This window comes from Pongo pygmaeus, chromosome 15 (assembly GCF_028885625.2).
Source record: "Pongo pygmaeus isolate AG05252 chromosome 15, NHGRI_mPonPyg2-v2.0_pri, whole genome shotgun sequence".
Classification (NCBI taxonomy): domain Eukaryota; kingdom Metazoa; phylum Chordata; class Mammalia; order Primates; family Hominidae; genus Pongo; species Pongo pygmaeus.
Window position 1 is genome coordinate 91,671,194 of NC_072388.2, and position 16,424 is coordinate 91,687,617.

Sequence of the window (16,424 nt, forward strand, 5' to 3'; positions counted from 1 at the left end):
ATGGGCCCTTCATCTTTTTCGTGTTGTATGTCAAATATTCGGGAAAGATTCTGAGCATGGGGCACTGACTCCCGAATTCCTTTAATTATCATTTCCCTAAGATCTTTCGTGTTTTCCCAGTGGACTGCGTTGTCATTATCCCATTGAGGATCTTGGGCTGGGAATTTCTGGTCTGCTGCAGGAACGTTTTGGCCAGGAGAATGTTCACATTCCCAAATTGTCATAGCAGCCCTGTGAATCATCCCCCTTTCTTCCCCTGAGAAGAGGATACCCAGGATGGACATTAATTTGGCCCAGGCATATAACTGGGGGTCTAGGAATTGATCTGCTACCCCGTATGGGTCATCTAGCAGTGGCTTAAGTTCTTTCTTTAAACCTTGAACCTCTGAACTAGTCAAAGGAGCATTTACAAAGCCAGTAGCTCCTCCTCCCTGGGGCACCTCAAAGGGAAGAGAGTTGGAGCTGATTCCTTAGAGGCAGAGGGGAAAGGAAGATTTTGAATATCCTTCTTACATGGTAGTCCCTTTAGGGAAGGATACTTAGGCTGACAAGGAACAGACTCATGGGGTGGTGGTAATTCCCAAGAGTCAGAGTATAAGGGGGAGGAATAATAGGAGTAGCAGAAGGATCTGGGACCGAGTCCAGGGTAGCAGCAGCTGCCTGTGGAGGGGACAGGTCAAGTGGGGGAGAATTAAATGGGGAAAGGTGGTTTAGAGGGTTCCAGGAGTTGGGATCCCTCTGCCTAGGGGTTGGTTTTACTACGCCTTCCCCTGCATTCTTTAGGGGAAAGAGGAGAACAGGTTGTTTTCTCCAGAACAGGGCATAGTCTCTTCCTGCAAGACCAGACTTTTGTCATTCACATACTGAGTTAAAAGTTAACAGACCCAATCCTCATCTGATCCATATTTTGGCAAGAAGATGGCAGGTTTGAGAATGGGTTCCTTGGCCCAAATGAAACAACAATATTTTATCATCTGTTGCTTTTTCTTGTGCCTATTCCTCCCATTCTCCTTCCAATATTTTAGCATGAGACCTAGAGGACTATCAGAGGGGATCTGACTATCCCCGTCCTTACCTTTCCCTGTTGTACTAGGAATGTTTCCCATCTTGGAGGTTTTGGATGCCCCCTTGAGTGTGTGTGTGGCCCAATCTCTCTTACTAGAGTTCTCTTGCCTTCCCTTTTCTCTAGAGGCTCAACCCCCATTAATGGAGGTTTCTTGCACTCCTTTCCATTCACTTCATCCTATCTGGCCACTTCCTTCACAGGAAATTAGGTCCCTCTTAGTATTGGCATACAGGTATAAGCCCCATGGCAGGATCTGCCCTAAGCCATATGAAGATGAGGTGACCACAGAGCCACAGATAGGACCCACTCACCCCGGACAGCAGTAATGCCTATCACCATTCACAGAAGCAGCACCGCAAGCAGTAGTGCCTATGATCATTCACACACATTTTCAACCTCCAAGATATCCCAACCACCAACGAAATACTTCACCGCCCCCACGGCTTTTCTTACTTCGGTCTTGTGCGCAAAGTTACCTGGTCACCACGATATTTGTAGGCAAGCCTTTCCTTCCAACGTTGCCGAGAGTCCAGGTTTATTCGTCACAGCGGGTGGGGTCCCAATCTCTAGCCCTTGAGGCCACGTCAGCAAGGCAGTGGGTCGCGTCTCCCCCTGGGAGATGACCAGAGACCCCTTCCCCAGAGGAGAATAGGAATCCTGGGCAAGGCCCCAGATTGTTAGAAATAAATTGTCAGTGCTGCGAAGTGAATCCAGCATTCAGGCAAAAGTTTTCTCAGCAAGGCAATTTACTTCTATAGAAGGGCGCTTCCTGCATGCAAAGCAGAGGCAAGGGAGAGCATGCAAAACAAAGGAGACCAGGAGTTTTTATCCCTGAAGCAGACCCTGTTCCTGTGTCCTCCCCCTGTGGGCTGGGGTGGGACCACACAATCTAGGCTAATTCCGATTGGCTACTGTTGACATCATCAAAGGAGGCGAGGGTGGGCGTTGGACAGGGAGGACAGGTACAGTATATCTTGGGTGTGTTTAGGCACAGTGGAGATAGGGACGGCTAATAGATGAATGGGTAAGATTACCTTTTAGAATAGAACAAAGAACCAGGAACCAAAACCCTTTGAAGAGGAACTATTTGTTCTTAACAACAGCAGCACAAGTGGGATCCATGCAACGCCATCCCACTTTCCCAGTAGACAGTAAACTCCAGATTCTAAACAATTTGGGGGCCAAGCAGCATTGCAACTGCAAGAGAAAATTCTAAGGAGGGCTTAGTACTAGACCTCAGAACCTCTGCCAAGAGCATCCCCTTTGGGGAGGTTGAGGTCTGCAGGATCCCCCAGAGCATCCTCCTGTGGGCTCCAATCTTAGAGTGTCAGATGTCTCTGACCTTAGGTGGGCACTGGCGCCACTTTGCATGTGTTCCCTCCAGAGCCTGCTATGAGCTTTCCTTTGGTACCTGGGTGTAATCCCTGACTTTTAGCATCCTTATAATTTGATAAGGCCACGCTTTCCCATGCTTCCTGTTCTGTGAACTTTAGTGATAGGAACTGGAGGCTGGGTGGGTTTCTTTTGCCCTTAGCCAGTTGAATAGGAGAAGGGAAGAATTTAGCATAAGAAAAGAAGGTTTAAGTCCTGAAACATGCAAGTTTGCTCTGAGCTGTGCCACATGTAGGGATCAGGGACCACACTCAGAAAAGATTTTTTTTAAAAAAAGAATCCCTTCCCATTCTGGACAGGGCAATTATTCCCATTCATTCCTAGGCCTTCAGGCAATACTGGGGAGTGACCCCAGCCAATTATCCTCGATTTCCAAGGAGCTACTGGGAAACAGCCACTGAAAGACTGAAAAAGAAAGAGAGAGAAAAAAAAAAATGAAAAAGACCCTGGTCCCTTAAGTGAATCGGGCGGTGGCATTTAGGCTTCTCTACATGGAAACCCCTTAGTTTCACTGGCCACAGCCAGAAACCTGCAGTTGCTTTCATATTTAGGCGCTGCCCACCAAGGGTCCTGAGTTGGAAAGGAAAAGAGAGAGAGAGAGAGAGCGCGCGAGAGAGAGAGAGAGAGAGAGAGATTGGTTGATTGATTGATTCCCCTGTATGGAGCAGAAAGGAAAAAGAGAGGACAAAAAGGAATCCCAAACTTTGGACTTACCTCTTCCTCCCCGCTGGCTCGCCAAAATATGTCACCAGTGGAGGGTGTCCAGGTTCTTGGCATTTTGAACAAAGAATTGGACAAAACGCACGAACAAAACAAGGAAGGAATGAAGGGGTTTACTGAAAATGAAAGTACACTCCACAGTGTGGGAGCAGGCCCAAGCATAGGGCCTCAAGGGCACCGTTACAGAATCTGGGGGAGTTTAAATACCCTCTAGAGGATTCCACTGGTTACTTGGGGTACACCCTCTGTAAATGAAGAGTATGAAGTAAAGATACAAAGTCATTTACTTGGCCTGCTCCCTATGGAGAGGATATTTCCTGTCATAGCTGAAGTGCGAACTGGCCTTACGTTCCCTGCCTCCAGACCCTATTTTCCTGCCCCAGTAATAGTTGATGCTAACAGCTGCTGCCTCTTAAGGGCACACCAGGTACCTGGCACTGTGCTAAGGGCTTTTATAGCCATTCTCTTTTTAAATTTTGCAAACAATTTCAGGAGGTAAATGCTCTCATTATCCCCATTCTACAGATGAGGAAACGGAGACTGAGAGAAGTCACTTGCCCAGCTGGTAAATGGCAGGGCAGGGTTTCAAACCAGACACATCTCCAAAGTCCACACTGTCTGCTCCAGGGGCCTCACTGTGTGCATCCTGCAATAATTCTGATGCCTGTAGGCCCACAAGGCAAAACATCAGAGGCCTCCTGGCCCTTGGTATGTTACGACACGTTAGGCTCTCAGAGAGGCAGGTGCCAAGCTCCTAACCGTAGTGGAAGAAGCCTAACAGCGTTTGGCACATGTTAGGTGCTGTGAATGAACAAATGATGGCATAATTGCAAAGCCCAGAACTTGAGCTTGTTATTTAATCTCTCTGAGCCTCAACTTCCTCTTCTGTTAAATGGGAATGATAATATCGTTATATTGGTGCTGAAGGAGGGAATAAGAAACACATGTAAAGAGACAGCACCGACCCAGCGCAGTGACTCACACCTGTAATCCCAGCACTTTAGGAGGCCGAGGCAGGTGGAACACTTGACGTCAGGAGTTCTCAAGACCAGCCTGGGCAACTTGGTAAAACCCCACTCTACTAAAAATGGAAAAATTAGCCGGGTGTGGTGGCACATGCCTGTAATCCCAGTTACTCAGGAGGCTGAGGCAGGAGAATGGCTTGAACCCAGGAGGCAGAGGTTGCAGTGAATTGAGACTGTGCCACTGCACTGCAGCCTGAGTGACAAAGCAGGACCCTGTCTAAAAAAGAAACAGCACCCTGCCCCCAAAAGAAACAGCAAGCTGCCCCACACCCAGTCAGTGCCCTTGTTCTACTTCCATGAATTGGGCCATAGGGGTTTGCTGGAGCAGCGACTTCGTCTATGCTCTGGAGCCATGGTCACCAAGCTCACTGCTGTCACCTCTCAACCTTTCCTCCATGTTCCAGAAAAGCAGGTGCCCCTGGGCCTACCCTCAAACTCCCAGGGTACCCTTAAGGAGGCCACAGGGCACAGAGCCTGGCATCACCGTATTTTGAGGGATGTCAGCTCCGAGGCCTGAGTTTGTGAGTAGCCCAGAAGTGAGATGCTGTGGGAGGGATAGTCCCAGGCTGGGAGTTGGAGACCCATCACTTAGAAGCTTGTGACCCTGGGCAAGTCACCTGACCTCTCCCAGCCCCAGTTGCCTCCCCCATCAAGGGGATGTTAGCCAAGATGGAACATCAAAGATCTAGAGCTCTGTGATTGTGCAATTCTAAGATCTTGCCCTACAGACTCCTCCAGAGCCAAACTCCTGGAGGCAGCAGGTGATGTCCCAGAGACATATCATGTGCCTTGTGTCACCTCCAGGACATGGCACAGAGGGGTGTTGCAGTGGATGCTTGTCAGTCCTGGCGTTTAGTTAGACATGTGTCCCCAGCACCATGCTGAACCACAGGCCTGATCCTGAGCAAGCCTACCCAGGCCCCTTCCCCTTCCCAGAGCCTCTTGTCAGTGAGCACTTGGGGCCCGGGGGGCTGGGCTGGGAGCCTGTTCCTGGAGCTTATTCCCCATGACAGCATGGCAGCCCCCAGAGGGCCAAGCTGCACAGTGAAGATTCCCCAGAGCAGGACGCCCCCATCCCTCTCAATCCAGCACTCAGGAAGCACATTCTGTGCTCTGTCTGCAGCCTCGGCCCCCAGAAATAAAAAAGAGACAGGTTCTGCTTCAAGATGCTCACTCCAAACTAATGCAAAGCCTAGGTGGACTGGCGTAAGGGCTCTAGAGAGGGTTTCCAGACCTGGCTGGGTCCCACAGTCACCAAAGAGCTGGTTAAAAATACAGACTCCTCCCAGGAGATCCTGACTCAGTGGGTCTGGGGTGGGATGCAGGAATCTGCATTTTTTTGGGGGGGGAGCGGAGTTGGAGTCTCACTCTGTCACCAGGCTGGAGTGCAGTGGCGTGATCTGGGCTCACTGCATCCTCCGCCTCCTGAGTTCAAGCGATTCTCCTGCCTCGGCCTCCCAAGTAGCTGAGACTACAGGCACACACCACTACCCCCGGCTAATTTTTTTTGTATTTTTAGTAGAGACAGGGTTTCACCATGTTGGTCAGGCTGGTCTTGAACTCCTGACCTCAAATGTTCTGCCCACCTCAGCCTCCCAAAGTAGGAATCTGCGTTTATAATGAGCCTGTCTCAGACCAGGGTTTGAGAACTGCTTCCAGGTGAATGATAACAATTGCTTACCTGGGGGTCTCCTAGGGGCAGACTTTGGGACAAGATTCATATACGAGGGGTGATTCAGGACTTGCCCTCGAGGAGAAAGCAGGAGGGAGTAGGGGAGCAGGACTGGGAGTAGGAGAAGCCCAGGGAGGGTACAACTACAGGGTGACCCCAACCTCAGCCTGGTCCTGTGGGCAGCTCTGGAGCATAAAGTAAACCTGGGGCCACTCCTAGGCATACGTGAGGCTCCAGCACCAGGACAATCCCTGATGGTCCCAAGGGCCAGCACTTAAGGCAAACCCCACTGAGGCTAGGGGATGGGTGTGTAGAGCTGGTAAAGTCATCAGGGTGGGTGGGGTGTCAGCAGTGATTTCGTGACTGGCTCCTGCTGATGGGGCGCCTGTGCTGAGTGAGCCTTTGTGCTGTGACTGCCCACAGAGCTCCCTCTAACCGCTACAGCAATAACAGCTTTAGGGAAAGTGTTATCACTTCCGTGACACCAGCCCCCAGGGCTGTGCTGAGGATCAGACTCCATGATCCTTGGAAGGGGTTTAGCAGAGCGCCTGGCATGAAGTAAGGGCTCAAAAAATGATCAAGCGTGTTCTTATTGCTGTTATAGATAAAGAAACTGAGGCTGGGGATGTGACCTGCCTTGGTGTCACAGCCAAGTTCTGAGCCGATTTGAACCCAAGTGTGTGTGACCCGCAAGCCCCAGCTGCTTCTGCCCAGGAGACTGACTGCCAGGCCCGTGGCTGGGAGGATGCCTGTGCTGCACCCCCTCCAGCCGCTCCCTCCACATATGGGAGACATGTGGCCCTCTTTATGGAAGAGTGATGTTGCAAGCCAGGCAAGGAAGGGCGGGAAGGGAACTTAGGGCAGAGGAGACAGCATGGGCAAACGCCTGGCAGTGGGAAAGCTATGGGCAGCCTCAGGAGTGGCTTCATGGGCAGAACCTCATAATGGGTGGGAGGTAAGATGCTTGGAAAGCCTTGAACACCGTGCCTAGGGATTGCAGGGACTTCCTTCCTCAGGTGCCGTGAGCCTGTTGTTGATATCAGACTGCTCTTCAGCGAGCAACCTGGTCGTAGCAGGTGGTGGGATTGGAGGAAGGGGAGAGCAGAGACCAGCAAGAGGCTGCTGCAGTCATCCTGGCCCTATGCGGAGGTGACTGCCCCAGGCAATGGCTAGGGGAACCAGATGGGTGAGGGCAGCCACTGAGGGAGGGAGCAGGGGGAGACTGTGGAGATGCTGGGGTTTCCATCCTTGACGACAGGAGGACGAACATGCATGATGGTTTCCTGAGTATTTACTTGGTGCCAAGGTGCTGTGCTCAGCACCTTGCAAGGATCATGGGCCTGATCCCCAGCACAGCCCTGGGCACTGCAGTCATTAGCCTCAAGAAGTGGGTGCCATTACCCAAAATGAGGAAGGAAGAGAAGAGCCTCTCAGGCCTGCCCCACCCTAGGATGTGCCCAGTGTTGTGACTAAGCCGCCACCCTCCTGTCCGGGAGGAGGAGATGGCAAGAGGAGGGGATGGCTGGCTGGGCATCCTTGCCCTAGGAGAAATCTCGTCACTGTGCCTGGAAAGCTCTGATCTATAGCCAGCCAGTCAGAAGCCAGCTGGTGGCCTGAGACAACTGCATCTGAAGTGGGGGCAGTCCTGGGGGACTGAAGCCTTAAGTCTGCAGAGTCTAACTCTACATCCAGGTGATTAGTGTCAGAATTGAGCTGAATTGTTGTATACCCAGTTGGTGTCTGGAGAATTGCAGAATTGATTGCTAGTGTTGGAAAACACTTCAGAGGGGGTTATCAAATCAGTTTAGTGGGTCATGACTTTTTTCTTTTTAATGAAAAAGTAAACTGGACTAGAAACTATCAGAATCTCATGTAGCTGGAATAAGTCTTGTTTTGCTAAACTTCTGTTTTAGTGGTGTGTGGGGTTGTGTGTGTGTGTGTGTGGGGTTGTGTGTGTGTGTGTGTTTGTATGTGTGTGTGCATGCACATATGCTGTATCATGTCAAAAGTATTTCTCTCTGGTTACAGAGGTTTGGAAAGCACCAGCTAAAACAGAGACCTCCAGAGAGAGGCGCTGGCTCTCTGGGAAGTTCACAAGCTGACCCTCCAGAGTGTGGGGAAAATGTCAGAATATTTATTCTAAAAATATCTTTTTTTTTTTTTTTTTTGAGATGAAGTTTCACTATTGTTGCCCTGGCTGGAGTGCGATGGTATGATCTCGGCTCACTGCAACCTCCGCCTCCTGGGTTCAAGCAATTCTCCTGCCTCAGCCTCCCATGTAGCTGGGATTACAGGCACCTGCCACCACGCCCTGCTAATTCTTTTTATATTTTTAGTAGAGACTGTGGTTTCACCATGTTGGCTAGGCTGGTCTCAAACTCCTGACCTTCAGGTGATCCACCCGCCTCAGCCTCCCAAAGTGCTGAGATTACAGGCATGAGCCACCACACCCAGCCAGCTAAAAATCCAATTTTAAAAATTCCCATTGTTGTGAATGCTTTTTAGTGGATTTCATAGTTTATAAGGAAACACACACACATCAGGAAGGTTGCTTAATTTTAATATTTTTTTAATAGCCCTGACCTTGGGGGCCTGTGATTCCCACCGAAGGCTGCATGCACCAGGATCCCCTCAGGAGCTGTTTAAAAATGTGGATTCTCAGCTGGGCGTGGTGGCTTACGCCTGTAATCCCAGCACTTTGGGAGGCCGAATCACTGAAGGTCAGGAGTTCAAGACCAGCCTGGACAACATGATGAAACCCCAGTCTCTACTAAAAATACAAAGTTTAGCCGGGGGTGGTTGCAGGCACCTGTAATCCCAGCTGCTTGGGAGGTTGAAGCAGGAGAATTGCTTGAACCCAGGAGGCAGGGGTTGCAGTGAGCCAAGATTGCACCACTGCACTCCAGCCTGGGTGCCAGAATGAGACTCTATCTAAAAAAAAAAAAGGTGGATTCTCAGCCTACCCCCAGACCTGATGCTAGGCACCCTTGGTTGGAAACCTAGCAGTCTGTATTTCTAGCAGCTCCCTAGAGGATTCTAATCCAGGCAATCTACAGAGTATAAATGGGTATGGCAGCCCCAGTGGAGTCCCTCACAAGTGTCTAGTTCCCTTTGGTTTTTTGTTGTCAGTGAGTGTTCAGGCGGAGGCCCCAACACTCCAGCACCCTATCTGGAGGTTTTTCTTGGCATTTTCCAAGAACTAAGGACTCAGCATTTGGAGTTGAATAAGCCGTGCATGGCAGCACCAGTTTCAGACTCCTGCCTTCCCCATCTTCACACCCTGCTAATGTTTACTGAGGCATGAAACTGACTTGCCCTCCAGACCCCAAACTGGGCAATTTGCCGAGGCTCCACCTTTGTCACAGAGCAGGAGGGCACCATGAGGACACACTGAAGCTGAGGTTGGAGGACTGGGGTGTTTACTGTCTTTTATTATGGAATTGGGAGGAACCAGCACAGGCTGTTCCATTAGCTTGGGACCATTTACTTCTCAGCCCATCACAGGCATTGATGGAGTGTAAATGGGAGCAAGCTGGGGAAAAGGGGATCAGTTTGGTAAATTCTGTCATTTCTCCAAATATATCTACCTTGTGGCCCGGCAGACTCACATCTAGGAATTTATTCAATAGAAATACTAGCTTGAGGCTGGGCGTGGTGGCTCACACCTGTAATCCCAGCACTTCAGGAGGCTGAGGCAGGCAGATCATTGGAGGTTAGGAGTTTGAGACCAGCCTGGCCAACATAGAGAAAGCCCATCTCTACTAAAAAATACAAAAATTAGCCGGGCATGGTGGTGCACACCTGTAGTCCCAGCTACTCAGGAGACTGAGGCAGGAGAATTGCTTGAACCCAGGAGGCAGAGGTTGCAGTGAGCTGAGGTCACACCACTGCACTCCAGCCTGGGCAATAGAGTGAGAGTCCGTCTCAAAAAAGAAAAAAGGAATACTAGCTTGAGGGCAGAAAGATGATGTGCTCAATTCGTTCTTTGCAGCACAATTGGATCCAGTGGCAATTAGGAAATAATTTTTTGCTAAAAACAAGTAGTCTAGGAGTTACAAGCCTGAACCCTCCATTCAGATGCAGGCATTGTCACTTACAAGCTGTGGGATAGGGGCAAGCCACTTAGTCTCTCTGTGCCCCAGTCTTTGGAGCTGCGAGATGAGTGTAAGGAAAATACCTGCTTTGTGGAGTTGGTAAGAGGATTTAAAGAGCTAATATATGTAAAGTGCTTAAAACTGCTCCTGGACACTTAGTAAGCTCTGTAATGGTTAGCACTGATGAAAGAAAGAGAGAGAGAGGAAGACAGGAAGAAAGAGAGAGAGAAAGAAAGAAAGCTTGGATGACCATCAAAAGAAGAAAAATAGTAGCTAGGCACAGCGGCTCACACCTGTAATCCCAATACTTTGGGAGGCCACTGTGTGGATCACCTGAGGTCAGGAGTTTGAGACCAGCCTGGCCAACATGGTGAAAACCCATCTCTACTAAAAATACAAAAATTAGCCAGGCGTGGTGGCACACGCCTGTAATCCCAGCTACTTGGGAGGCTGAGGCAGGAGAATTGCTTGAACCTGGGAGGTGGAGGTTGCAGTGAGCCAAGATTGTGCCATTGTACTCCAGCCTGGGTGACAGAGCAAGACTCCATCTCAAAAAAATAAAATAAAATAAAATAAATGACGGTTATCCCATGGAATACTCTGCAGCACAGAAAAAGAAAGAAGCCAGTATACATGTATGGACTTGCTCACTATATAGATCACTTTACTGTTCAGTAAAGAAAGCAAGCTGCCGAGCATTTGATGGAACATAGTGCCATTTTCATTTTTAAAATACGTGATGTGGGCCAGGCGCGGTGGCTCACGCCTGTGATCCCAGCATTTTGGGAGGCGGAGGCAGGAGGATCACTTGAGGCCAGGAGTTCAAGACAGGCCTGGACAATTTAATGTGACCCTGTCTCTACAAAAAAATTAAAAATATATAAAAAATAGTAAAACGAATGGTGTGTGTGCATGTGTGCTTGGGCATACATATGTGTGCATTAAAGAAGGGCCAGCAGGGTTACTCTCCAGAATGTAGACCAGCAGTCCCCAACCTTTTTGGCACCAGGGACCACTTTCATGGAAGACAATTTTTCCACGGGCCAGGGGTGGGGTGGGGATGGTTTCAGGATGATTCAAGCACATTACATTTATTGTGCACCTTATTTCTTTCACTATTACATTGAAATATATAATGAAATAATTATGCAACTCACCATCATGTAGTACCAGTGGGAGCCCTGAGCTTGTTTTCCTGCAACTAGATGGTCCCATCTGGGGGTGATGGGAGACAGTGACAGATCATCAGGCATTACAGTCTCAGAAGAAGCACAAAACCTAGACCCCTCACTCACATAGTTCACAACAGGGTTCACGCTCCTATGAGAATCGAATGCTGCCGCTGATCTGACAGGAGGCGGAGCTCAGACAGTAATGCGAGCGATGGGGAGCGGCTGTCAAGACAGATGAAGCTTTGCTCACTCACCCCCTGCTCACCTCCTGCTGTGCAGCTCGGTTCCTAATAGGCCATGGCCTAATACCAGTCTGTGGCCCAGGGGTTGGGGACCCCTGGGGTAGACAGCAGGACCCTCTGGAGAAGGGAGGAACTGCACATTTTAAGCACTTTTGTATTGTATGACTTTGGCTACAGTAAATCTGTTTCTTTTCTAATTAAAAAAAAATCCCACATCTTAACCAATGTTGACAATAGCACTTACATCACAGGATTGCCTCAAGGGTTAAGTGGGATAACAGGGAAAGCTCTTGGTGAGTGACTGATAAAGCTTAACAAGTGATAGTTCCTTTTCCTTAAAAAAAATGTAGTAAGTGATCTGTGATACTGATTGAAAGTTTTGCCCTGTAGAGAATCAAATTTTATATTGGTATAGATTTTTAAATGTTTCAATGTTTCTGTCAGAAACTTACTACTGGCTGGGGGTCTTGGGTGAGTCCCTTAACCTCCCTGAGCCTCCGTGTCCTCTGTAAAACAGAGGTACTAATGCCTGCCCTCAAGGTGCCTGTGATTTAGTAAGAATATCACTTAAAGCCTCCAAAACACCTAGCCCCATGCCTGACACATAGCAGATGCTCAGCAAACACCCACATCCTGTGTGTGCTTTCCTCTGGACGGAAGAGGCGCAGTGGTGAATTGGATGGGATGTGGAGAAGCAGAGACGCATGAGAGACCCTTGCAGCCCAGGTCATGGAGGAAGAACAGTCCATGGTGTGGCCTCGAAGAATGTATAGAATCTAAGTAGACATAGGTGCTAGGGATGAGGGGCTATTCCCTCAATGCGTAAGCTCAGAGATGGGAAATGAGTGGGGCACACCCACTAGAGGAAGATAAGCATGATCATTTGGGAGCCAGCAGGAGTCCCCCAAGTGTGGGGAAGGGACTGTGGAGGGCGGATGTTGGGGAGCAAGCCGGAAAGGCAGAGCAAGGCCAGACGAGGGGAGGCCCAGGATGCTGGGGTTCGAGTCTGGGGTGTGACTGCAGCTGCAACTGCAGCAGACTGAGTAAAGTGACAAGGTGGCAGGAGGCTGTCCTGGCAGTCAGGGGGTGGGCACAGATGAGCTGAGCAGCCTCTGCTGGCCATTGTGATACACACGGCGACGGAGGGACCATTGGAAACCCCACTGACAGGCCACCACGTAACTGAATCAAATTGAGGCAACTTGGGATGAATGTTGCCACCCTTCAAAATTAGAGCTGGGGTTAGTGGTTGTGGGGCAGGGCCTGAGATGGGAGTGCAGCACTGAGGGCCCATCCAGTCTGGCCATCAGAAGACCTCAGGTTACAGCAGAATCACACAACAATGACAGAAGATGCCAACGTCAGCTGGCCGGTCCCCAGACCATTTGACAGTGGAGAAGCCCAAGGCCACTCCCGAGACCTGAGAAAGGGCCCAGAACCTGTGCCACAGCCTGCCCTGTCCATCTCTTCCATAAACACAAGCGTCCCAGCTCCATCAAAGCACTTCCCAAGCGGCCATGGGGGCACCTGGGAGGACACAGAAGCCAACATCGCTGAGCAGAGGTGCCCTGGCGGGGGCCAGCCCCATCCCAGGTGGTCTCTGCTCTGCTATGCCTCCAGTTCAGCTCCTGAGTTTGGCAGGGTCCATTCAGCAAATAGCCTTGGAGCCTCGTGGTGAGTGCTAAGCACTGCGGGGCTTTGGAGACCCAGAAGGCAGCCCCGACCCGTTGCAGGAGCTCCCAGGGCTCCCAGCCTCATGTCGCCAGGAAGATGAGGCGCAGACAGCAAAGCCGTGAAGACTCCAGGGAGGAGGTAGCTCTGGCCGAGGCCGTGGTGGCAGGCTCAGCAGATAATGGATGATGGGATTTCAGTGACTGGCATCAGGATTTGGGGAGAAAGTGGACGAAGTGTGAGCGAGGGAGGGTAGAACAGGTCGTGAAGAAAATAGTGGTGGCTGCCAGGTCTTGATAACCACTGCTGGGCACCCTCTTATCCATTCCTGTCTTCACAGAGGAGGAAATGGCCTCAGAGAACAGGGCAGGTGGGATAATGAGGAAGGAGCAGGAGACATGGCTGGAAAGGGAGTCCCCAGGCCTTAAACACTAGGAAGAAACATAGAATCGGGACCACCCATCCTGGGGCCCTGGCAGTGCCACATTCCCCTTCCTGAGCGTGTGAAACAGCCCTGGGCCAAAGTCAGGAGCCCTGGCCTCAGCACACAGTGTCTTCAACTACCATGTGGCCTGGCCACCCCTTTTCCTTTCCGGGCCCCTGTTTCCCCATCAGCCCGAACTCCTTCTGGAAGATCTCTGGAGGGAACCCTGAACAGTTCCCTATTGTGACCAAAGTCATCAGATGGACCTGCCTGACTGTGCGTTTGCTGGGAAATGCCTGACTGTGTGTTCATCAGAGGCTGCCTGACTGTGCGTCTGCTGGGAGATGCCTGACTGTGTGTTTGTCGGGGGCTGCCTGACTGTGCGTTTGCTGGGAGATGCCTGACTGTGTGCTTGTCAGGGGCTGCCTGACTGTGCGTTTGCTGGGAGATGCCTGACTGTGTGTTCGTCAGGGGCTGCCTGACTGTGCGTTTGCTGGGAGATGCCTGACTGTGTGCTTGTCAGGGGCTGCCTGACTGTGCCTTTGCTGGGAGATGCCTGACTGTGTGTCGGGGGCTGCCTGACTGTGCCTTTGCTGGGAGATGCCTGACTGTGTGTTTGTCTGGGGGCTGCCTGAGTGTGCGTTTGCTGGGAGATGCCTGATTGTATTCATCAGGGGCTGCCTGACTGTGCGTTTGCTGGGAGATGCCTGACTGTGTGCTCGTCAGAGGCTGCCTGACTGTGCGTTTGCTGGGAGATGCCTGACTGTGTGTTCATCGGGGGCTGCCTGACTGCGTTTGCTGGGAGATGCCTGACTGTGTGCTCACTGCACATCTCAGTGTGCACCAGTAAGGGTCAGAGGGCAGGGAGGGGTGGGCCACTCACTTTACCCTAAAGAATGCCTTTAGAGGAGCTGGCCTGGGGTCAGCAGGCCAGGAAAACCAAGGAGAAGCAGTGACCCCGCCCCGCCACTCCTGAGTAGGGTCTCCACCTCTCTGGGTCCCTGGTGCTGGCTCAGGACCTAGAGTTGACTCGATGCTCCTTCTGCCTCAGAGTCTGCCCCTCAGCTCCAGGGAAGCTTCCAGGCTGTATGGAGACCCTAGCAGCCAGCAGAGATTGCCAGGGCTCTTCCTTTGTGGAGGCTGGGAATGGACACAGTGGCCCCAGACATGACTTCTGCCCCTCGTGTCTTCACAGAGACTTACTGCCCTTCACACTGCGGCTACCCCAGGCCATCCTCGAGGCCAGCAGCTTCACGGACCTTGAGACCATTGCCAACCTGGGTCTGGGTGAGTCCTCTCCGAGGGGTCAGGGGAGCTGGTGGGGCGTTAGGAACTGGGGCCCTAGAACTGCCCCAGGGGCCGCCTGTGCAGAGGGAAAAGCCTGAGTCCCAGCTCCCATGGGACCACCCACACCCCTGCCTCAGGCTGCTGAGCCACGTGATAGGGAGATTGTCCAGTTTCTAAAGAGTCGCCTTTATCAGCTGCCCAGGACGCCCTGAGGCCCAGCCACGTTTGGTCTAAGGGAGCAGGGTCTGGTCAGGACCAGAGAGGCTGGCGTGGTCCTTGGAGAAGCCGAGCTTTACCCCAGGGCCCTTCTGAGTGGGGGCCAGAGAGCTGGGCCTGGCAGCCACCACAGCCCTGGCCCCTCAACGATGGAAAAGCAGCATGAATGTGACCATGAACTTGAGTGTGGCCCTTGAGGGGCCTGTCCTGTGCCCAAAAAACTGACCCTAAGCACGCCCTACCCCACCCTTCCGAGTTCCTGAGGGGTAAAGAGGGGAGAGGAAAAGAAGAAGGGGAGGGAGGGTAGGGTGTATCTGACGCCAGCACTTTCACATAATTATAGGAAGAACTCACGTTTAGTGGGCTCTTCCCATGTATGGGCGGTGCCAAGTGCCCTACAAGGAGGCAATCAGCAGGTGCCCACCTAGAACTAGGGCCTCACCTTGCTGGCCCTCAGGAAGCCCAAGCATGCCAAGTCTGTAGCTGCTGAGAGGCCAGGCTACCTGCCTCTTTCAGTGTGTGTTGGGAGCAGAGAATTTTTTTTTTCTTTTTCTTTTCTTTCTTTCTTTTTTTTTTTTTTTCCTGAAACAGGGTCTCACTCTGTTGCCCAGGTTGGAGTGCAGTGGCATGATCATGGCTCACCCCAGCCCCAACTTCCCAGGCTCAGGTGATCCTCCCACCTCCACCTCCTGAGTAGCTGGGACTAGAGGCGCATACCACCATGCCTGGTTAATTTCTTATATTTTAACACGGTCTCTCCTTGTTGCCCAGGCTGGTCTCAAACTCCTGGCCTCAAGCGATCCTCCCACCTGGGCCTCCCAAAGTGCTGGAATTACAGGTGTGAGCCACTGTGCCCGGCCCTGAGAATTTCTTACAGGGAAAGGGAGAGTGTGTTTCACACAGCTGCTCAGGAGCCGCTGCAGGCCCCAGAGCCTCATAACCTGGGGTCGCCAGTTCACATTTATGAACAAAGCAGTTCATCAACAAGTCTTTAGTAAAACTCAGCCATACATAGGACACTGTGCTCCATGGGGCTGAGCACAGTGCCCAGAACATTGGTGCCTTGTTCACCAGTGTTGATGGAATGGAAGAAACAATGACCCAGAGGGCAGCACCAGGTCACAGAGGAAGTGAGGGGCAGACCTGGGATGAAAGAAGACACCCCTTGGTTCCCAAGCCAGGCCACTGTTCACCACTCAGAGGGGCCCATCAGGGGCAGCAATGCAAGAGACACCACCAGGCAGCCATGGTCAGGGGCCAGGAAGTAGGAGGAGTTCTGGTCCTTGGGTGTTAGTGCTCCATGAGCACTGACTGCATTCTAACCTTTTTAGCTGCCATTGGCTCATGGCAGCTTCAAACAGTCCTATAAAGCAAGTACTATTATTATAATTCCCCTTCTATGGCAGAGGAAACTGAGGCACAAGAGGTTAAGTCATGTCCAGT

At 51.3% G+C, this 16,424-nt stretch overlaps 1 protein-coding gene across 2 annotated transcripts in view; it reads left to right on the top strand.

Moving 5' to 3' along the window:
* Positions 1–16,424, top strand: part of RIN3 (Ras and Rab interactor 3) — a 174,540-nt gene that overhangs the window by 111,902 nt on the left and 46,214 nt on the right. For both annotated transcript variants that reach the window (XM_054448274.2, XM_054448275.2), the window contains exon 5: positions 14,674–14,765. In XM_054448274.2, the coding sequence (XP_054304249.2) occupies positions 14,674–14,765 (92 nt within the window). The remainder of the gene's footprint in view (positions 1–14,673; positions 14,766–16,424) is intronic.